This window comes from Physeter macrocephalus, chromosome 6 (assembly GCF_002837175.3).
Source record: "Physeter macrocephalus isolate SW-GA chromosome 6, ASM283717v5, whole genome shotgun sequence".
Taxonomy (NCBI): Eukaryota; Metazoa; Chordata; class Mammalia; order Artiodactyla; family Physeteridae; genus Physeter; species Physeter macrocephalus.
Window position 1 is genome coordinate 51,755,652 of NC_041219.1, and position 22,465 is coordinate 51,778,116.

The following is a 22,465-nucleotide window of genomic DNA, read 5'->3' on the forward strand; positions in this document are numbered from 1 at the left end:
GCCAGGATGCCCAGCAGGCCTGCGCCCCCAGGCCCGCAGCCACGACGTCCGCTCGTGGCAACCAGAGACAGAACTGTGCCTCCCCGAGAGCCCCGGGGACGAGCGAGAGGAGGAGCCAGAGGAGAGACAAGCGAAGGGGGGGCAGGCGCTAACAGCAGACAGCGACGGGAGACGGGGCTGACGCTACGTGGTCCGGCACCGTGTGCAGCCTGCACAGTCCTTCCCGAGCCCAGCGCCCAACCCAGAGCCCCTGGTCATCTCAGACCGGTCCTGTGCCGGCCGAGGGCGGGTCAGAAGCTCTGTCCACGCGAGTCATCTGTGGACGCAGCAGGCTCTCCAGGCACCTCGGCCCAAGGCTTCCTTCTGCATCGTCACCCTATCCACGGGGAGGCCGAGCGATGTCCCAGCCAGGTCCCAGCCAGCTCGAGGACGGGTGCCGGCCCCGGCACCTGCGGGCGTCTGGCTGACTTACAGAGGGGCGGGGGGGGTGGGGCACGGCTCCTCCGAGGGCTGGTGTTTGTGTTTTTGTTTGGAGGGCGGCTGAACGGATGCTTCCAACGTCATCCACAAGAACTGGGTGAAACGCAAGGGTGCAGGGATCCTTCTGTGTTCCAAAATGACCGCGTAGCAGAACCCCAGTCCAAGGTGAGTAAGAGAAAATAATTAGGATCCAAAGAGTGAACTACCCAGCACGTTAGTAGTTAAAATGAGAACCTGGAAAACAGCGAAAAAGCCATTTAGTCGGACTGCAGGCCCCGCAGAGCAGCCTCCTGCCTGAGCAGCCTGCAGACACGGCGACAGACGCAAGCGCACACGGCCCGCCACGCGCACGACGGGAGCCACGCGCAGGCATCTCAAGCGAGGAGACGGGCAGCACGGTGTCCTGGCCTGAGGCTCACGAGCCAGCGGTCACAGAAGGAAGCCGGGAGACCACGCAGGCCCTGGCAGCACGGCTCCAGGAGGTGCAGCCAGTGTGCCAACGCTGCCCGCGGGTGCTTCCGAGGAGAGGCCTGAGTGCCCGGAAGGAACAAGGTGGGGTTCACCCTAACCTGGGGGCCTTGCAGCACACTGTGGACACCCGCGGGCTCCCTACGAGGCAGAGCACGCAGACGGACCCTTGGAAAACAGAAGGTTCAGAATACCCCAAGTCCCGAGACGGCGAAGACGGCCGCTCGGGGGAAGAGACCCGGCCGCGGAGCCCACGAGACGCCCGGGCGACGGGCCAGTCGAGGGCCGAGCAGACCCTGAGGACTCACCGCACACCACTGAAGGCACCGCCATTCTGGAACGGGAAGCAAAGGGCCCCGCCGGAGCCAGGCCACGGGGGCCGACACCTGGGACGCGCCCCGGCCCTCACGCAAGGCCTGCAGGAAACTCCTCCCGGCCTCAACCATAACCACTGAACACCTGCAAATCCTCGGCTCAGACGCGGAAACCGGAAGGAGGGGACGTGATTTTCTACAAGGGACCTTTGGTGAGGGAGTCCAAGAGGCCCCCGAAAGCCCGACAGCTGAAGGCCCACGGCGGGCGACGTTTCCAGAAGAACAGCCGGGCGGCGAGGTCCACGTCGGGGCCAGGCAGCCCACCGCCCCCCCGACACCAGCTTCACCGGGGGCCCTTGACCGCAGTGCCCTGCGCGCACTGAACCAGAACACGACGCCCTGACTCGCCTCCCGGTGCAGATGCCGGGACCCTCCAGTGCGCTTGAAAACCAAGCCGAGGCTCTTTCGCTAAATTCGGCCGAGAAGGGCCGCAGGGTAGTTAAGGACGAGCACTGACACAGGCTCCATCTGTATCTGTATCCTGGACACACCCAAGCAGCTGACAGCACTCAGAAATAAAGTTTTAACTAACTATCAAAAAACACCAGTTGGATACTGACCCATCGAACTAGACGCTCAAAATGTAACGTTTCAATAACCCTAACCACGCGCAGAAGTTTTCTGTAGAACAACAGCCAGCCAGGCGACGCGCCGCCCTGCACGCCGGCCCCACGAACCCGCGGCTCAACTCAGCCCAGCGCCGAGGAGGAGACGCACTGCTCTGTCCGGGGGTGGCAGACGGAGCAGCAGCAGAGACACCAGCCGGCTCTGGTCCACGTCCAGGACCAGGGGCAGCGCAGACCGCCCGCCCCCAGGAGACGGCCCGCGGGCCCGCCGTGCAGGGGCGCCCGTGGCAAACGGCTAGGTTACCAGCACAGAAACCCCTTGCCTCCCGGCGGCGGGAAGGCTGGAAACAGGCTTTGAAAGAGCAGGACGGCGCCTCCTGCAAACACAGCTGGAGGGAGATTCCTGAGGCAGCGCCAGCACGCGGATGTCTGGGTGAGTTAATTAGACGAGCTTAAGCCATAAAAGCTTAGTAGTAAATGAGAAACAGTTTCAAGTGTTATCTCAGCAGTCGTGCGTGTACCAACCAAGCCACACCGGACGGCGAGAAAATGTCAAAGTCCGCTTTAAGCAAGTGGGTGACGCGCCGCGTTTAGCCCAGACCCTGTGGGCCTCAGAAGGGAGGCCTGCGGGACACCCGCCGTCACCCACTGCACCTGGACCCGCCCACACGCACAGCACAGCCAAGCACCAGCCACGCTCCGGAAGCCGGCCTGGGTCCAGACTCTCCGAGGGGAGGGACGAGCAGGGCCCCCAGCCCCCGGGCCCCCCAAGGTGGCGCCACCTCAGACCTATGATTCAGGGCTTCTCAAAGAAAAACACCATCTGTCTTCTTACGTGGACAACAAAGTGCAAACCACCGAAGCTGCTGGCACACCCCACCCCCCCGCCCCCCGCCCCCCCCGGCCCTGCCCCGAGACAGAACGCGGCCGGCGCGGCATTTACCTGTGTCCAGGCGCTTTCCCGGGGACCCCTCCTCCACCTCGGAGTCGCCGCAGGTGCTTCGCGACCTTTTTCTTGGCTGCAGAAGAGTCTCCAACCTCGGAAGGACTACAGACAAAAAGGTTTTGGTCCCTAGCTGAGGAGAAGTTGGCTGGGTTTCAGTGTTCTTGGCAGACTTTGGGGGGCTTACACTTTTCGATTTGCAGAAGAGAACAGAAGTGCGTCTGTTTACATCGCTTGATGGCTCCGCCACCGCGGAGGCCGCCGCCGGCGCATCGCCACTACTGGCGAGGGTGGGCTCTGGAGGGTGTCCGATTACCAGTGCGCTCTGAGTGCAAGTGCTATGTGATTCATTACCAAATGTGACTCTTTTGAATAGTTTACTCTGCTCTGGGTTGAGTTCTACTGGTTTGAGGGTTGGTGGTTCTGAATTAGTCTCCGAGTTTGAAGGAAGAGGTAATGCATCTGATGGTTCAAGTTTAGGGGGAGATTTATCTCCTGAAAAAATTATAAATAAAGTGATTTTTGAAAACTGATAATTATAAAATCTATTATAAAACTTACTATAAATGTGAAGTCCACCAAAATACTAATTCAATTAAGGAAACACAGCATCACACATAACTGTCTGCAAGCAGCCGCGGGTTACCCTGTGTGCACTTCCCTAACACCGAGGCCGCGGCGCCTGGCGCCCAGGTGTCCAGAGTTACCCTCTGAAGACAAGCGTGAAGATCACCGCACATGCGCCAGCATCAAGACATCATTCGAGTTCATGACAGTTTCTGCAATCAACATTCACTTACCTTGAGGAAGAAAAATATTTCACGTAACTAAGGGGTTCTAAGCGGGCATTCCCACAGTCCTGACCTGGTCCACAAGGTTAGCAGACAGAAGGAAACAGCACGTAAATCTGATTTCTGACCAGGGCATTCTAAGTCAATGTCAAAACCAGGGAGTGGTGAGTGGCTGAGAACGATCCAGGAGAGCAGGAAAACGTCCCACTCTGTTCTCAGATACACTAACTTCTGTGCCACCTCCACAAACATTACAACCTAAGTTCTTTCTTCTAAGTCTGACTATAAATATAAACACACAATCTTTGGACAAAGACTATTTTAACCTCTTGAAAAAGGCTTTTAAAAATCACTAACGTAGAAACAAGACGCCTGAGAGCCGGTGTGTTAGCCCCGGGCCCCGGGAGGCTGGAGAAGCCTCTCCAGGGAGGACGGGACTGGCAGGGGCTGGCTGGAGCGGGCACACCCTCTGCGATAAAAGCCACCGAGGTTTCTCTCCAGGCAAGGCTGATACTGGCTTCAGGATGTATGACATAAAACAAGAAAGACACTAAGTAGTACATATCATCACAAAGTACAGTTTCTAGTTTATGAAACCTGCAAATCTCCCCAAAACCGTCTAGAACACATAAGGTTAATATTTTAAATCCAAACTCATTTTGCAAACGAAAAGCTACACAACTTCTAAGGTTCGTTTATGTCTCCGAGCAAATGTTTCGAGAATTCTCCCAACTTATGGTGAGGAGAGCCAGCCAGGCTCGGAGCCCGGGAGGGTGGCACTGAACTGCGGGAACGCTCTGCCCGGCAGCTGTGGTCAGGCTCTGCCCCAGAGGGGCCTTCGCTTTCAAATGCCACTCAAAGCCTGTTAAGGCACGTGACAGCGACTCATAAAATGAGCGGAGAGCCTCTCCTGGACCAAAAGCTGTTAGAAACGTCAGTTTCAGGAGGAGACACTGATTCATCTCGCGCATGTGTGCAAACACTAGGGCGTGAGTCCCACTGACGGCGCACGGCTGGTGAGGAAGCTCCCCCGCCTGCTGTTCGTGAGCACGTGGGGAACACTGACCAGGTGGAAACTAGGACGTGCAGAGTGATGGCTCGGTGGCTTCCTGTCACTCACTAGGAACGCCAAGGGCATCTTCCCAGGGGTGGGGCCCTCCTCCCTCCCATTCCGGCAGGGGTCTCCTCTTCCCCCCACCCGCCCCCAGACCCACAGGGGCTCTCGTGCTGACCTGACACCAAGGTGTCAGCATTCGCCGCAGCCTCGGCGGGCAGGGAGACGTGAGGATGTCAGCGCTTCCCCCTGCCAGGCCCCCACACTCAGCACGCGGGCTAGGCGACCTCAGGCCCCACCCCCAGGCTTGGCCGCTCCCGCTGGGGCAGCCGCCGCCACCCCACCAGGCGCCCACGGCCCTGGCCGCACACACAAGGCCCCGGACCACGTGGTCCACGTCCACAGCGGACCGTGCCCACGACCAGCCCGTGCCAGCCGCAGGGGAGGGGGGGCTCATCAGAGGGGCCACCCTACCCTCGCCCTCCCCAAAGGCTACGCTGTGGCACAGGGACCTGCCGCGTGTGTCCCAAGCCTCTGGGGGCCACGCGGATGCAGAGTGGGCGTCAGGAAAGAAGCTGCTCAGGTGACCCGGTGCAAACCACCCCCATCACCAGCTGTGGGCCCCTCGCAGGCCACCGGCCCCAAGCCTCCGTGTCCTCGTCCGTCAGACGAGAACAGACAGCACGACGACCACTGACCCCGCCGCGCTCGCCACACACGGAGCCACCACGAGACCGCAAGTCCCTGTACAGTCACTGGCTGCAAACAATCACACGCCACTTAAATGCTCACGAAAAACGCTCGATTAACTTCTAGAACAAACGCTCTTCGTTCATGGCATAAAAGAATGCAGAGCACCTGAAATCCTGTTCACAGGAGCTCATCACACACAGAACAGCCCGGCGGCTCCACTCGGGGCACCCCACCTGCCCCACTGCTCCGGGGAGTCTGCAGGGCAGCTTCTCCACCGTCCACACCCGTGGCACCAACCCGCCCAAGAGACGCTTCCAAACCAAAGCCACAAACGGCCTGGGGACCCAGCGAGGCACCTGTCTGGACGCCGTGCCACCCACCCTCCCGAGTCCGGGGCCCCTGTCCTCACTCGAGCGTGACTGCGCCGTCCAGCCTCAGCTGCGCGGACCCTGGCAGCCCCTCTGGAGCCTCCAGGGAAAGAGACGGACGCAGTCTTGAAACAGCAGAGACAGGGCTCGAACCCGACACTGGGCCAAAACCCCGACAGCTAGAGGCAGAGGCCCCTCAGCGACGCAGGCCCACAGCCTCGGCCACGCCGTCCTCACTGTCCTGCCCCCCGCTGCTCGACGGAAACCTCACCGTGTGTGAAACTGACGACCCGGGCACGAGGCTCCCCGGCTGACGGCCCCAGACCAGCACCGCACAGACCGCGGGCAGAGTCCGCGGGCGCCCGCCCCAAGCTGCGCGGAGCCCCACACCCGCCGCCCCTGGCACTTGACGCCGGCGTCTCCTCCCTGCTCGAGTTCCCAATGGAAACCCGTGAACATCAAACCACAGCTAAGACCGCGTTTGATGTTGAGAAATCACTACTCTTTCAAGCGTGATGGATTGATATTGTGGTCTTGAGTCTTTCAGAAGATTCCTGAGTTCTGCCCCAGGACCTAGATCCCAAGTACACGTTTCTACACTCGCTCACAAACGGCTGCTTCCGCCGCCTCCACCGACCTCTGCTGTCATCCACACGACCCAAGCCCCACCGTCTGGAGGCCACACGGCCGCTTCACGGGGGGGCGCCCCCAACCCTCCCTGACGAGCCCGGCTGTTACTCCTCTCCACCCACACCTCTCCTTCCACGTGTCGCTCCTAACCAGCACGGCTCCAGGCCTCCCTGCTCACGTCTGCCGCGCCTCCACCTGCTTCCCCCGATGTGGGCGAGCCCCATGGAACAGCGAGAGGGGCCGCCGGGGACGCCCGCCCAGTGGGAGAGCTCAGAAGCTGATGGCGGACCAACCTGTCGACACATTCTCCCCCCACCCCACTCTTTTGCACAAGAAGAGAAACGCACGCCCTCAGCCAGAGGGGCAGCTCGGACAGCAGGAAGGGGCCGGCTGGGAGGCAAGCAGGCGCCCACGCCGGAACCCACGCTCCAGGCCCACCCTGCACCCCGAGGACCCCTGAAGGCACAGAAGGGGGCACAGCCCGGGAACCCAGGTGGGCCCGGCTGTCGAAGGTCCCCTTGAGCAAGAGCTCCTCAGAACCAGAGCCCCAACAGGCAGGGCCGGCGCAGGTGGCGGCAGGGAGGCTCCCCCAGACTCTACGGACCGAACGTAACTCCCATCACCCAGGAGAAGCTGCAGAGCCTGCAGCTGACAGCGCAGCCACGCACACAGAGAGGCCATCCAGAGGAAAAGGCTGCAGGAGCGACTCAGGGTCACTCTCTAAGGGAAGAGAAAGCTCAGAGCTCCAGGTCCTTCCTGCCCCACTGCTGCCTCGGGCAACTGAATAAAAAAGGAGGGGGACACGGAGGACACTGCTCGGCCAGAGGGATGCCTAGCGCCAGCCCACTCACGGGCGCCCACGCAGAGGCACACGCGGTCACCGCCAGGACGTGGCAGGTCCGCAAGGCTGGCACCCGTCCACAGCACGCCACAGTCCTTTTAAAAAGATAAGCTGTAGAACAACTTGGCTCTGGTTTGATTAATGTTTTTGTTATTCTTGTCTGGACGCGGTGGGGAAAAAAATCAGAAAGACCGTAAAACAGCTGCCAGCTGCTGTGTTGGCAGGGAGTCTGACTCCACGGCCTATGTCGCTGCCTGAAACGTGCTGACCCTCAGGTGAGGCAAGGAGAGCACGAGGGGAGGGCCCCCGGCCCGCCCTAGAGCGCCAGCCCCTGGAGGGCACCTCCCAGAGCCCAGGCTGAACTGGCGTCCACGGCCCGTCCTGCCGGGGAGGGGCTCCTCTGGGCGCGCGTCCGGCCCAGCCCTGTGCCCCACACGCCTGGCCCACGACAGAGCACGGGAGGAACCTTTGCACCCCCCAGGCCCTCCGCCCTCCCAGGAGCGTGTCAGTGAGGGCTGAGTGCAGCCGCGCGGGTCACCAGGCACCCGGTGCAATGACTCTGCTCCACTTTCCTGACCCGACACACAGTCGTGCCTCCTGTCACTCCCCAACCACCCTGGCCAGGCCGTGGACGACCTAAACGGTGCTCCTGAAAGAGCGTTCCAGAACCAAATTGAGAAAAACATCTCATCCCACGCCCTGGACGCCCGTTAGCGCCCACATGCGGCGCGGACGGCACGGACGGCCCGGCGTTTGCCCGGAGGTTTCCGAGCGCTCCTGGCCCGCGCCCCCGAGCGTGCTTACCTTCCTCCCCAGTCTCCTGCCCCAGATGAGCAGCGTCCTCGTCGAAGCCTGCAGTACCTGACTCGGCGGCCGGGGGCTGGCTGTGCCGCTGGCTCAGCTTGCTCCGAAGGACGGCGATCTCCTTCTTCAGCAACTTGGCGCGCTTGCTCCGCGACCCGCTGGACTTCATGGAGCGCGTGAGGTCCAGCGCGTCCAGCAGCTCCCTTAGCTGCTCCTCCAGGACCATGTGGGCCCTGCTGGCCGGGTTCAGCAGCCTGTCCACTGGAAGCAGAGGCACGGCCATCAGGAGCCCCGGACCGCCCTGCCGGCCCCGCCGGGGAGCCCCAGGCCCCACCCGCGCGTGGCGCCACGAGGGCCGCCGCCAGGGGCGCGCACGAGAGCAGGGGCGGCTCCCAGGGACACCGAGCCCTCCTGCCGAGACCAGCCGCCCACGCCGAGCCAGGACTCCAAGAAAGGGCCCGAGGGAGGTGTGGACTCCCCGAGGGCCAGCGTGGGGCGTCTGCGCATCGCGACCGGTGTCTGAGCGCAAGTCTCGGGCCCAGGCTGTTGTGTGGCTTTTTTAAAACTGGGCTGCAAAATTCAAAGATAATTTGGAGTTTGGGGCATATTTACTACAGAAATTGCTAGCAATTTCCATTTCAGCCAAACACCAAAATTCATAAGACCCACATTATCTTAAATCAGCGAGAAGCAGCTAAGAAACAAAACGAGTCTACAGAAGCCCCCGCAGATAAAACTGGGACAAAAACGGCAGCACGGCCGTCCAGACAAAGCAACACACCTCCCTCCACAGGGAAACCTTTTACTAAAGCACCGCCTTGTCCACGAAGGGAACGAGACGACGGTATAGGGAAACAAAGCAGAAAGCATCCCGACAAAACCCCGCAGATAAGAAGGTTCACGGAAACGGAAGGCATGTCGCTCGAGGAGCCTCACCACAGCGTATGGTCCGCCCTCGTGCCACCCCAATGCTGAGGGAGGAGCGAGCGGATTAGACTTCGCATCCTTAATTCTATCCTCGGTGAAACCTGGGCGTGGGGGCACACGCAAGCACTCGTGGCAGCTCGCCCGGCTGTTTCCTGCAAGGCCCGACCTCCGCGGCCCCACGCCCCTGCCTGCCCGGGGCTCCTGTGGGGGCAGAGCCGTGCAGCAAAGCAGCAGCTTCCAAGGGTCGGACGAGTCAGCGGACGGCAGGCCCCCGAAGGCCACGGCGCAAGGAGTGCACCGCCGGGGAGAGGGCTCCGTGCCTGGGCCCCGCTCACTTCCAAGCACAGCGACAACCTTGCTCTGGCCACAGACGCCCTCGCAAGTTCGTAAGGACCCACGTGGGCCCAAGGCCCCGGCTACACTGCTTCCTGGTCCGTATCAGGCCGACCCAGGCCGTCCTGCTCGGGGCCACAGGCCACGCGTCTCTCCTAAGTGGGACCCTGAAACGTGGCTGCCCTGAACAGAGATGCGCTGAGTGTAAAATACATACTACACGGCAAAGAGGAAACGAGAAGCCAGTGGAGGCAATCCTCCGAAATTTTTGTCGCTTACACGTTAAAATCACCATACTGAGACACAGTGGGTGAAAAACACGTCACTAAACTAAGTTTCCCGTTTTCCGCTTTTTCACGAGGCTACTAAGAAACCTCAAGTCAGTGTGTGGCTCCCATCCCCTTTCTCCTGGGCCTCCCCGCACGGCGTCTGCGGGGGGAGCACCCTCGCGCCTGGTCCCGCACAGCCGCGCTTACCGTCGTCCCAGGAGAAAGGCCGCCGGGGGGCCGCGGGGGGCCGCTCGGGCAGGTGCATCCCTGAGGCCTCCTCAAAGCCGACGCTGTCTGCCTGGCGCCTGGCCTGCCTGAGCACCACGCCACCCTGGTCACGCAGCCGCACGGCGGCCCGGTAGAACACCGTGTCCTTGGCGTTGTACTTCATGCAGTTGTCCACGATGAGGTCAAAGTCCTCCTCCAACTCCCTGAGAGTCCGGTACCCTTGCGCTTCTAACCGTTTCCGCATCGTGGCAAAGTCCATAGGGTGTTTAATGTGATCCAGATAATCCGGAACCTGATTCCAGGGCAGAAAACAGCTGTTTACAGACAAAACAGGATTCATTCACGCTACATAACCAGCACACCTGCCAGGTAAGGCAGCCACACGTGCACATACATACGTGAACACACGCACGCACACACGCACACTGCTCACACAGTACCGAGCGGCAGCAGTGAGAGACACACCAAACTGAAGCCTGGGTCCTTCCAAGGACCCTCCCAGCCAAGGTCCCTGAAGTACAAGCGCAGGAACCCGCCCCCTGGCCGGGCAGACGTGCACTGGGGAGGGCTCCTTCTTCGCCCCTCTGGTCATCGCAGACAGGAGGAAGGACGGGGAACACGGGGGCGAGGACACCCACCTCCTTCAGGCTCACTGGCTGGGCAAATATCCGGGCCGGGTCCTTCTCCTGCAGCTGGTCCAGCACGGAGCGCAGCAGCACGGTGAGCGGGGTCAGCCGCAGCTCCAGGGCCATCTGCTCCACCTTCACCTGGGGGCCAGCGCACGCAACCTCAGGGACCGAGGGGACCCACCCGCTGAGAAGCCACTTCCTGCCTCAAGGGCTCAACACCGCCCCGTGGCCGACGGGGCCCACTTTACAGGCACACACGCTGCCCCTTCCTGCCCGTGCTTCCCGGGACCGCACTGGACACCACACCGCCCCAGGCCAGCCAGCCTCCTTCAAGACAGAGGTCAGTGCCACCCGCACCCAGGGCGAGTCGCCCGGCCTGCACCCCTCACCAGGGAGGACGGCTTGGAGGAGGCAGGGGGCAAGGACTGCGGGCCCAGGGGACCAGCGGCTGCACGCCCCGCCCCGCCCCGGACGCCCCGCCCCGCCCCTGCGGCCTCACCTGCTCCCGCTTGAGCTTCTCGCGCTTGCGCAGGAGCTCAATAAGCAGGCGTGCGCGCTCCAGGTCGTGCCGCAGCCGCTGCCAGTACTTCAGCTTCTCTTTGGCAGCTTGAATCTCCTCGTCGTTTTCTCTCTGAGGAGAGGAATGGAGTCGGCCTCGTCCCCTGCACAGACCCGCCGAGGAAGGGCTCCACGGCCCAGACGCCACCTCCCCAGGGTCTCAGCCCCGCGCACGTCCTTCCTGGGGACACGCGTGCGCACCCTGCCAGCCCATCTCCAGGCCAGCGCTGGCGGGGCACGCACACTGCTCACACAGTACCGAGCGGCAGCAGTGAGAGACACACCAAACTGAAGCCTGGGTCCTTCCAAGGACCCTCCCAGCCAAGGTCCCTGAAGTACAAGCGCAGGAACCCGCCCCCTGGCCGGGCAGACGTGCACTGGGGAGGGCTCCTTCTTCGCCCCTCTGGTCATCGCAGACAGGAGGAAGGACGGGGAACACGGGGGCGAGGACACCCACCTCCTTCAGGCTCACTGGCTGGGCAAATATCCGGGCCGGGTCCTTCTCCTGCAGCTGGTCCAGCACGGAGCGCAGCAGCACGGTGAGCGGGGTCAGCCGCAGCTCCAGGGCCATCTGCTCCACCTTCACCTGGGGGCCAGCGCACGCAACCTCAGGGACCGAGGGGACCCACCCGCTGAGAAGCCACTTCCTGCCTCAAGGGCTCAACACCGCCCCGTGGCCGACGGGGCCCACTTTACAGGCACACACGCTGCCCCTTCCTGCCCGTGCTTCCCGGGACCGCACTGGACACCACACCGCCCCAGGCCAGCCAGCCTCCTTCAAGACAGAGGTCAGTGCCACCCGCACCCAGGGCGAGTCGCCCGGCCTGCACCCCTCACCAGGGAGGACGGCTTGGAGGAGGCAGGGGGCAAGGACTGCGGGCCCAGGGGACCAGCGGCTGCACGCCCCGCCCCGCCCCGGACGCCCCGCCCCGCCCCTGCGGCCTCACCTGCTCCCGCTTGAGCTTCTCGCGCTTGCGCAGGAGCTCAATAAGCAGGCGTGCGCGCTCCAGGTCGTGCCGCAGCCGCTGCCAGTACTTCAGCTTCTCTTTGGCAGCTTGAATCTCCTCGTCGTTTTCTCTCTGAGGAGAGGAATGGAGTCGGCCTCGTCCCCTGCACAGACCCGCCGAGGAAGGGCTCCACGGCCCAGACGCCACCTCCCCAGCGTCTCAGCCCCGCGCACGTCCTTCCTGGGGACACGCGTGCGCACCCTGCCAGCCCATCTCCAGGCCAGCGCTGGCGGGGAGGGATGCGGCTGAGCAGCGAGGGCTGGGGACCAGGGCATGCCGGTGGAGAGACCTGGCCGCCCGGGCAGCACGCCCTCCAGGCGGCCTCGGCTAGGGCGCTCCCAAGACCCTCGCCCGGCCAGGCCGCCCAGCGCCCCCCACGCGCACGTCCTCACTTCCTTCCCGCCCCAGCTCTGCGCAGGCGCTGGGGCCCTCAGCACGCTCCTCCCGGAGGGTCAGGGCTGCTGCCCGTCCCCAGCCCCAGGCGCCCACCCTCTACCGCCTGCGCCCGACACCACCAGGAAGACCACGTGCCCAGGCTCAGCCCACCCTGTGCCGGCATCTCAGCTGAAGGCTTGCCTGACCACAGCTCCGGGAGGAAGGGGCAGTTGGGCTCCTCAGCTTCCCACACCAGCCCCGCTCAGGCTCCCAGCGGGTGTCTGGGGCCCTCCCGATTACAGCAGTCCCGAAGCCGAGTCCAACTCTATGCACGGGGCTCCCCTTCCCTGCTGCCGTCCGGGACACACGCCCTTCCAGCCTCAGCTGAGGCAGCAGCGCCGGCACTGTTGCCGGAACACACGGCACGACTCTCGGGCCCTCTTCTCTCCCGGGCCCCTTCTCTGCCCCTCGGGTTTCCACCCCCATCCAGACAGAGCAGAAACAGCCCAGCCAGCAGGCGGGGTCCCGGCCCCCAAAGCTTATCCCAGTCCGAAGTCTGAACCTGGCAGCAGGGAGCACTCTGCCCTGAGGGCGGAAACGGTGAGGATCAGCCCCGAGGCCACACACACACACATGGGCTGGCACGGCCCTCTAGGACCCTGGGGTCTGAAGGCAAAGAACCCATGACGAGCTGCAAGGCGTCTCTCTTCTCGCCTACGGGGAAATGCAGCAGACCGAGAGGCCCAGGAGGCTGCGTGGGGGACGAGGGCCGGGCCCGAGCCTCCTTTCCGCCAGGCGTCCGCCAGGCTCCACCACATTCCAACCACTGGGCTTGTTTTTACGTTATCTGAAATTCTCAGGCATCAACCAGGAGTTAACAGTAACATCAGCTGTATAAACAAAGCCAGTAAATACCCTGAAAAGTGGGTTTAGAAAACCAAATTCCCCAAGAGCATCTGAAAATCATCTTGTCCGTTAGTTTGAAATAGACACTGAAAATATCAGCTAAGAGGATGTTTAGCTGCTATGAGGGAGAGGAAGGCAGGTAAGTCCCAACAAGCCCCTGGTGCCCATCTGCAGTGCTCACTGCCCGCTCACCGCCCGGCTGCAGGACTGAAGGGCCGCCAAGGGCCACTCTCCCCGCACACAACGGCCCCACCACGCAGGAACCCGCTGGCAGGACCTGACTGAGGCCCACGCCTCTTCTGCACAAAAGGGCCTGAGTTTCTGACTCTGCTCAAGCGGTCTTACTTCACCTAAAACCAACCCTGAGAAGTTCCATAAACTGGGGCGGTAATGAAGCCATTTCTGGTGCCAAAAAACCCTCAGGAAAGAGGATCTTAGAGGACGAGGTCCACCCAACAAAGGAGGGGAGGACACCCACTGCCTGGAAGGGAGACGGCCAGGACCCCCCCAGGGTCAGCACCGCCTAGGTCAGATCAAAACCCTGTGCTGGAGGGACAGGGCAGGCCAGCTCTGCGCGGTGAAGCCCTGGCACACCCACCCGACTCCCCGGACATCACCAAGGGCCTAAGACCCTGAGGGACAGCCACCCCGGCCCCTGAAGCTGACGTCAGCGGCAGCAAGGCGGACAGCAAGAGGCCCCGCCCCAGCAGAGCAGGACAACCGTGCTACCCCAAAGCCACCAGAAAGCGGACAGGGGACACTCTCCCGCCAGAGGGCGCGTCGGGGTGAGCGGGCGGGCATGCGGGACAGGAGCCGCACCCCACCCCAGCACACGCCGCAGGCCCTCACCCCCAGCAGGCCCTGCAGGATGGCGGAGGACAGGCTCCAGGGAGGGTCACCGCCATGGGGACCCGCTCTGAACAGACGGCCGAGGAGGCAGCACCCAACAACCCGAGGCACCTCGTCGGCCCCAGGCCAGCTCATTCCCTCTGTCTGTCTGTCCCCAACCAGAAGGCGGCCACGGGACGGAAGGGCTGCACCTGCCCTCTTCCAGGGCCCGGCTCAGCGCTATATGAGTCAGCTTAAACTCTAATACCAAGTAATTTTAAGGTTCCAAAGAACATCAAAAATCACACCAAGCCTTAAACGTCCCATGTGGAACATTAATGTCTCAGACGTCCCCACAAGTCAACCTTCGCTAGAACGCGATGGGAAGAGGAGCTGGGTGCCGCCCTTCCACCCGTCCGCCTCCTGTCCTTCCCGCGAAGGGGGAGCTCACGCCCCCAGCGTGGCGGCTGGCAGGCCGCCCCGTGTCCGTGTCCCTGCCCACACAGACCACACAGCTGGGCTCTATACGACCCAGTCAGAGCCCTCTCCTGGCCAAGCCAAGGTACACCTCAGGGCTCCGTGTAAGTCATAAGGACCCAGATCTCTGTGGCTCCTCCCAATTCCTTCCACCAAGAGACCTGACGCTTCCCTTTCCCGCTTCCCGTGGGTGAATCCTCCCATCGTTACAAATTTACCTCGTGTGGGGCAGGATGGGGACACAGCACGACTTGTCTCAAACCCTCGTGCCGGCCTCCTGAGAGCACGTGCTCCCCCAGGAGTGCCCCCTCCCGCTCCCCTGAGGTGCAGGCAGGCCCCTCGCGTGCACAACCCCCCAGCTTCCTGCCCCCAAACCCAGCCCAGGTCCCACTGGCAACCACACAGGCCCCCGGCCGCCACTCCCAGCACGGTTCACCCCGCGCCCCCCCCCCGGGCCCCGAGACTAGACTCCTGGGGCTGCATTCTCCACATCTCCCATTTCACTGCCATCACCCGGGTGAGGACAAAAGCCTCCGTCCTGCCTCGCTGCCCCGATCTTGCGATGCCTGCCGCCTTACCCACCACCCCAGAGGCCCAGCACCCTCTCCTGGCACCCAAGGCCTGCAGGCTCTGGGCCCCCACCCCTGCCCCCCTTTCCTGGAGCTCCCAAGACAGCACCCAAGCAAGCCAGCCAACCTCAGTCCCCGTGGTTCCAGCCCTGCGGCCTCCTGAACGTCCCCCAGCCCACAACTGGCCCTCCCAGCCCACGGGCACGTGTTCTGACACAGCCCTGACCGAGACCCGAACTCCGGGCCCGGTGTGGAGGAGGGAGGAGCATGCGGTGCGTCACTAACGAAGGCCCAGGTCTGACGGAAGGTTGAGGATGAGCCCCGGGGCCAGACCCCCACCGGTAAGCACGGGAGCCCCCGGCCCCCAGGGTCGACAGCACGACCTGACACAAGCGGTCAGCGGTCCCGACGCTGGATGGAGCGGGCGGGCGGGCGCGGGACAGCTGAGCGCTCGGCAGGCCAGCAGGGCTCAGGACGCGGCACCTCCCGGCCCCTCTATGCGCACGTCCACCGTAGCCGCAGGCCAGGGTTAAGGGAGCCGCTCGGTGTGCAAGGTCCGCCCCAGCAAACAAGGGCGGCAGTGCTGGGTCTGCACAGAGGCCTGTGCCACATCTCGGGGGAGGGGACTCAGATGGCACTGCAGGCACCAGGACCCCAAGGGGAGAGACGGCCCCATCAGCACACCCTCGGGGCAGCGGGTCTGAGAAGCACACCCTGCAGCCTTGCGGTGCCTCCCTTCCCGGAGAGGGAGGAGGGTCGGGGGCACGGCCCACCCCGCAGAGGCCCAGGATCTTAACAGTTCCTCTGGATTTCAAAAAGCCTTAAGACGTTAAACCGAGCATCCGCGTGTGTCAGTAACATTAAGTGACCTACGCTGTCAGCACGACAGGACCGGGAAGATTAAGAGAAGGGGCTCCCTAGCAAGGACACCGCGGGGTGGCGAGGTGGAGAGAGCAGCGCTCAGCCCGGGCCTCGCGCCGCGACCAAGGAGGAGTGACAGCGAGTCGGGAAGTAGCAAACCCCCGAAACACCGGGATGAGAACAGCGGCTGACTCCCTCGACGGGGGGACCCCAGGGACTGGGACCCTCACAGCCGCCAGGCAGCCCCGCCCCGACCAGCACTCAGCGGAGGGAGCTCCCCAGGCGCCGGACGCAGCGCCCGGGCCCCCTGGCTGATGATGCCCAGGGACAGACGGCAGAGCCCTCAGGGCGCGGCGGGAGCCACGGCGGTCCACCGGGAACCGGTCGGGAGGGGCCCCCGCTGTGCGCCGGGTCTAGAAGGCTGCGCCCCTCAGCACACACGGGCGGACGACCCTTGTTTGCTTTGCGGCATCTCAGACTCGACCCCTTCCCTCCTCAATCCACCCTTTCAGAGAAACGCTCCGCGACACCGGATGGGTCTAGGAACGCAGATCAACCGCTAAGACGTAAGCACTAGTCTGGTTTTGTTCTTTGCTCCCCCCATCACCTGTCTTGGCCCTCGCCGCCCTCGGCATGGCCCCCGAGTTACATCGCTCCTGCACGGCACCCCCGTCCCCTGCTGCTCCACCCCCGGCAGGCATCCCCGCGTGCAGGGTCGGGAAGAGGTGGACGGAGGCACTGCCTGCACCCCCCGGGCTAACGCCGGCACGCGGTCCCCTGGCCCGAGAGGCCGGCCGCGCACCTGAGCCCGCGTCCTCCGAGCTCCTCGGAGGCTGAGGGACCCCGGGGGCGCGGGCACGTACCTGCTGCGTGTTTCTGTGGGACTGCAGGCTGGACTGGAGTCTGCGCAGCAGGGGGGCTCCGTTCCTCGACAGTCTTTTGAGGAGCCAGTAGCTGTGGGCGCGCTCAACAAACTGCTTCTTCCGCTGAATGGCCACCTGATTCGCAATCCTATTTAATCTAGAACACGGAAAAACTCAGAGTTTAGCTGTAAAGCAAGACATGGGCGCGCTCTCATCATGGCAACGAGAAACCACAGCGTTACTGTTAACACTCCGCCTGCGCCCCACCACACCTCTCAGCGGCGGCGCCCTCACGGCCACTGCTGCCTCCCTGTGTCTCTGCCTACCCGCAGGCTGCGTCCACCCGTGGTCACTCCAGCAGCCCTCGGGGCACACATCTAAGAAGAAAAACGGGTGGAGCCCTGGGTGTTTCCACTTTCTCTGAGTCGCGCATCCACGCACACCGACCTTCACCAGGTGTGGCCGACACTGCAGTCGCCCACTCCCGTGGGGTTCGGGGCCGTGGCGCCCCAGTCCCCTCAAGAGGGAAAGCGATGGCATAAGTGGAGGCAGAAGCGGCAGAGGGGGGCGGCTACCCTTCACCAAAACGACCGTGAGCGTCCCCAAGCCGCCTGCGAAACTCCACCCTTTCAAGGACTGCAAAGCGTGAAGGATTTGTAACAACACCTGCACGAGGGGACGCGAAGACAAACTCCTGGGGGCCGGCAGGACAGCTTCCCGGTCCCTGCCATCACCCCTGCTGCTGAAACGTGCCTCGGGAAGACGACCGAGGCAGCCAAGCACTAAACCTCGACGGGACGAGGAGGCTTCCCCACTGTGCACCAAACGTCAACATTTCAGATCAGAAATTAAGGAATTTCAAGGGCACATTTTTTGAAAAGCGCAATCCTGAGTTGCACAGAACTGTGCCAACACCCTCAGCTCTGCCGCGTCCAGACCCATGGCGGTCCTTCTCTTTAGAGCAGCGGCTGCGGCTCGAGCCTCGGTGCCGAAGGCCACACGCCACACGGGGCAGCCCTGCCCGGGGTGCCCAGGGGAGACCCACCAAGGGGGCAGCTCCACACCAAGCACAGGCCAGGGGTCAGCGAGAGCAGCCGGGCAGACGCAGAGCCCAAGCCCCAGCATGCCCACAGTACCACCCGCTCGGGACACCTGGTCACACGGTGCTACCAGAGGCAAGGCTGGAACGCCTGCCAGCGGTGGCCAGAGCATCTCCGCTGTCCCATGCCGGCTCCAGCAGAAGGCACCGGGGACCCCAGGGCTCCTCGTCTGCGGACGGGGCTGTGTTCACCTTGGGCACCTCGGAGGCGCCCTTCTGTTGGGGGCTGTTTTCACCTTTTTGACAGTGGCTTGACGGAGGGGCAGCAGAGTGCATGCATCTTAATGCACAGAGCTCGGGGGTCTCTACACACGCAGACGTGTGTTCTAACACGCGCTCAGTTATTGCAACAGTCAAATGGGGCAGCATAGATAGAAGGCTGACTCGTAATGTGCTGAGCACCCAACTGAAGAAGTCAGGAAAAGACAAGAGAGAAAGGTCCCAGGACCGCACACAGGTGGCGGCAACTGCCCCCAAGGCCGCGCAGCACCCTGGAAAGCTGCTGAGGGGAGCTTTCATGTTCTCTCCACCATAGCAACAGTGACTATGGCAGGTGAAGGACGAGCGAACTGACTTCATCCTGCAAACACTCACAACATACAAGTAATTCGAATCATCGCACTGTACACCTTAAACTTACAATGTCATGTGTCAATTAAATCTCAATAAAGCGAGGGAAAAAAGACAAAACAAAAAATCATGAAACAGGAAACAAGAACACACAAGAAAATCTCAACAAGACCAGAACCGTGCTCTCTGAAAACACTAGTAAAGAAACAAATGCGACTTCCCTGGTGGTGCAGTGGTTAAGAATCCACCTGTCAATGCAGGGGACACGGGTTCGAGCCCCGGTCCGGGAAGATCCCACATGCCGCGGAGCAACTAGGCCCGTGCGCCACAACTACTGAGCCTGCGCTCTGGAGTTCTTGAGCCACAACTACTGAGCCCACGTGCCGCAACTACTGAAGCCCACGCGCCTAGAGCCCATGCTCCGCAACAAGAGAAGCCACCACAATGAGAAGCCGGCGCACCGCAACGAAGAGTAGCCCCCGCTCGCCGCAACTAGAGAAAGCCCGCACGCAGCAACGAAGACCCAATGCAGCCACAAAAAAAAAGAATGAGAAGATAAGCTGAGAAAAGACACGTGATGAGCACGACCAAACAAGCTGCCACCCACAAGCTGAGCCGGGAAGAGAGAGACCCGCCACCGGGAGCGCCGGGACTGGCTCTGGTGTGCCGGCCTGCATCCAAGGGCATCGCCCACGCCCACAGCAGACTGCGCGGCCCCTAGGGCAGGAAAACCAGAAAAACAGGCCTCAGAGGAACCCACCCCCATTTACAACGAGTGGTTGCTGTGACGGGCAAGTGGTGGGCTGATGGAACAGGAGGGGTCCCAAAAGCGAGTGGTCATTTAATGTTTTGGGTTTTTTTTGCTACACTTGATAAATCAATGTTACTATCTAGTTTTTTGTTTTCAAAGTTTTTATATAAAAGTCATGAAAAACAGGCAAAAATGGCATTAAAAGCCATCCCCACCTGACATGCACAGACACTGGAGGAGCACCTGGGCCGCCCCGCCGTTGTCTGTGGGGAGCGGGGTCCACCCCCCCTTCTCAGCACCTTCTCAGCCAGCTGGGTCTCCACCACGGGCACCGTACACTTCCAGAACAGCTTGGACGGAGGTCAGGGCACGTGAGTGAAGTCCGCCCACCAGACCCAAAGAGCCCGGAGTTGGCCTCTGGAGGGAAGTGGCTCTGGGCCACACTGGCTCTGGGGGTGCCCCTGCCCAACCGCATGGACACTGTGGTCCTGGGGCAGGAGCCCCAGGACCGCATCCACAACTCCCAGCCAGACCTCACCAGCACCCGTGGGCACGGCCACAGCCAAGGCCAGGCTGCCGACTGGCCCGGGGGCCCAGGGGCCTCCCCTCGACTACTAAGCAGGCTGACAGTGACAGCCAGCTGGGCAGAGCCTCCTTTCCTGAGACACCCCTCTCAAGCTGCCCACCTCAGTGCCCAGGCCCAGGGGGCAGACCCCTCTGACAACCACACCTGCTGGTCCACGACGGCAGGGAGAGGACCCCACTGAGGTGGATGCTCCCTTCCAGCCCTCGTGGGGAAGAAGGCCAGGAAGAAAAGAGGGACAGGCCATGTGGAGAGGAGCCATGGCCTCCAAGGGCCCCCAGATCCCGGATCCGACGCCAGAAAAATCAAGAGCAGAAATCATCTGGTAGAGGCACTGGTGACACCTCTGTCACCAAGAAGCAGGGGACGTCGCTGCCTTCAGGTGGGGATGCAGGGGCCCCGCAGTCCCAGGCACACCTCTGTGAGCCACGAAGGCCTGTCGCAGGAGGCACAGAGGTCTGGGGATACCCAAATCAAAGGAGGTGAGTGGGACTGGTCCCAACTGGAGGCAGGAAGGCTCCAGGGGAGGCTGGCCCCACCCCAGGAGACACGCAGGGGCGCGTGGAAACCACCCCCAAGAGGGTAAACAGGTTATTAGCAAGAGGGGACTCTGGGTAAAGAGCATTTGGGTGGGGTTTTTTTCCGACTTTTGCAACATTTTATAAATTTGAAGTTATTTCTGAACAAAAAACTGAAACTGAAATGAAGACAAGACGAGACGCAATGCCGGTCTCCGTGCCTTGGAGGGAGAGGGTGCCCAAAGCACCGAGGGCTGTCCCACCTTCCACTCCAGGCAGTGACTCCAAGAGCTAGGATGAAAGGAAACTTCAATGAATGTCCGCCCCATCTCTGCGGTAGCAGATACAGTGAACGTGACCAGAAACTGCCAGATCCCACGACCTCAGCAGACCCTGCCCGTGGGCCGGGGCCCGGGAATGCCTGGCTGCGGGAGGTGTCAGCACAGCAGGCCTGCTGAGCCGGGTGACGCCAGGGCCGGTCCCAGCAGAGACCACCAGGCAGGGCCCGCGCGGCTCCCACCAGGAGGAGGGAGCCGGGGGCGGGGGGAAAGCGAGCAGGACACGGGCCAGCGGTCCACACGCCCGAGGGACACGGGGCGCGGCCCACGGCACCACGCTCAGCACTCAATTCAGTCCTACGCACACAAGAATCCCTGAGACTGAAACGCATCACAAGAGCCTGCAACGCAGCAGAGGCACACTGTGAAGCATCCAGATTCCTCCCCTGCGCTCTTTTTTACTTTTATTCACGTCAGCCTTTTGGTCAAAACACATCCACCCTGGGACGCGCCATCCCTGCGCTCCCACGCTCCCCGCCCCGCCCCAGGAAGGCCCTCGCAGGTGCAGACCCGGGACCTGCCCGGGGAGACGCCAGTCCCCCAGTCCCCGGTTCAAAACCAAGGAAAGCAACGAAGCCACAGGAGGGTCAGAACTAGAACACTCAGAGCAGCTCTGGGGAAACACGCTGCACGGCCCCACAGCAGGCGGCAAGAGACGCCAAGGCCGCCTCCACTGGGCTCGCCCGACGTGACCGGGAGGGACACCTGGAGGGACACCTGGAGGAGCAGGACATGCGGCCCAGCTTCTCCACACCGCGTGCGTTTCACCACCCGCACTTCTGACTTCTGGCTGGGTTTGTAGGGCTTCTCTCCAGGAGTCGCTCCTTAAACAGCCCTTCCCCAAGGACCCGGACAGGTGGGCGGGAGGGCTGCCCGGCGGCGCCCACGGAGCAGAGGTGGCGCCCACATGCACGGGGCGCCCAGAGCCAGGCTCCCACCTGCTGGGGCTGACAGGCTTCTCCCATTTCCCCAGGCCACGACCCATGAGAACTTCCATAACACATAATAAACTTAACTGCCAGAAACATGAAAAAAGACATACAAAACTCACGTCCAAATTTCTTGCTGTTCTGTTCAACAGGTATTAAACTTGTCTGCCCAACAGCTCCCAAGCACCCGCTCTCCAGCCGTCCTCACCTGGTGTCCCAGCGGCGCCCTCAAGGGGACAGAGCCATGACCTGGATCCTCCATCCTCATCACGCACTCCAGTAACAGCTCATTACGCAGGAACACGCACATCAACGAGGACAGGCCAGGCCAGGCCGGATGCTCCTCCCTCGAGGCCCAGCCTCCCCAGATACATTGGGACACCCGTAGCGCAACCAGAGAGAGCAGTGACCAGGTTAATCACCCCAAGGGACCCAGGCCTCCAACTCCACGAGTCCCTTCACGGGGCCTGGCCCCTCCCCGGTGCCCACCTCCACTGGCCCCTCCCTTCCCCCCATGAAGCGGATGAAAGGGACGAAGAAGCAGAGAGGATCCAATCAGAAGAGCGGCTACTCCAGGAACAGGCAACGCTTAACAGAAAAGAACAGCACCAGCACGGCCAGAAAACAGAGAACATAAGCCTATTCGCTCTTCTTTAGCCCCGACTTTTCACGTCCCCCCAACACGCCTGTTCGCTCTTCTTTAGCCCCGACTTTTCATATCCCCCCAACATGCCTGTTCGCTCTTTAGCCCCGACTTTTCATGTCCCCACACCGCTGTTCGCCCTTCTTTGGCCCCGACTTTTCATGTCCCCCCAACACGCCTGTTCACTCTTCT

The 22,465-nt window shown here is 62.3% G+C and overlaps 2 protein-coding genes across 3 annotated transcripts in view; one reads left to right on the plus strand and one right to left on the minus strand.

Moving 5' to 3' along the window:
* Positions 1-22,465, plus strand: part of LOC102975242 (zinc finger BED domain-containing protein 4) — a 475,711-nt gene that overhangs the window by 384,890 nt on the left and 68,356 nt on the right. The gene's annotated exons all lie outside the window — the stretch shown is intronic.
* Positions 1-22,465, minus strand: part of BRD1 (bromodomain containing 1) — a 34,805-nt gene that overhangs the window by 6,416 nt on the left and 5,924 nt on the right. Inside the window, exons 2-7 of one of the 2 annotated variants that reach the window (XM_028490730.2) lie at positions 16,843-16,999; positions 11,904-12,035; positions 11,414-11,542; positions 9,749-10,061; positions 8,013-8,273; positions 2,832-2,936 (exon numbers count right to left, since the gene is read on the minus strand). In XM_028490730.2, the coding sequence (XP_028346531.1) occupies positions 2,832-2,936; positions 8,013-8,273; positions 9,749-10,061; positions 11,414-11,542; positions 11,904-12,035; positions 16,843-16,999 (1,097 nt within the window). Of the gene's footprint in view, positions 1-2,831; positions 3,327-8,012; positions 8,274-9,748; positions 10,062-11,413; positions 11,543-11,903; positions 12,036-16,842; positions 17,000-22,465 lie in introns of both variants that reach the window. The other variant, XM_007126766.4, reaches the window with a different exon arrangement.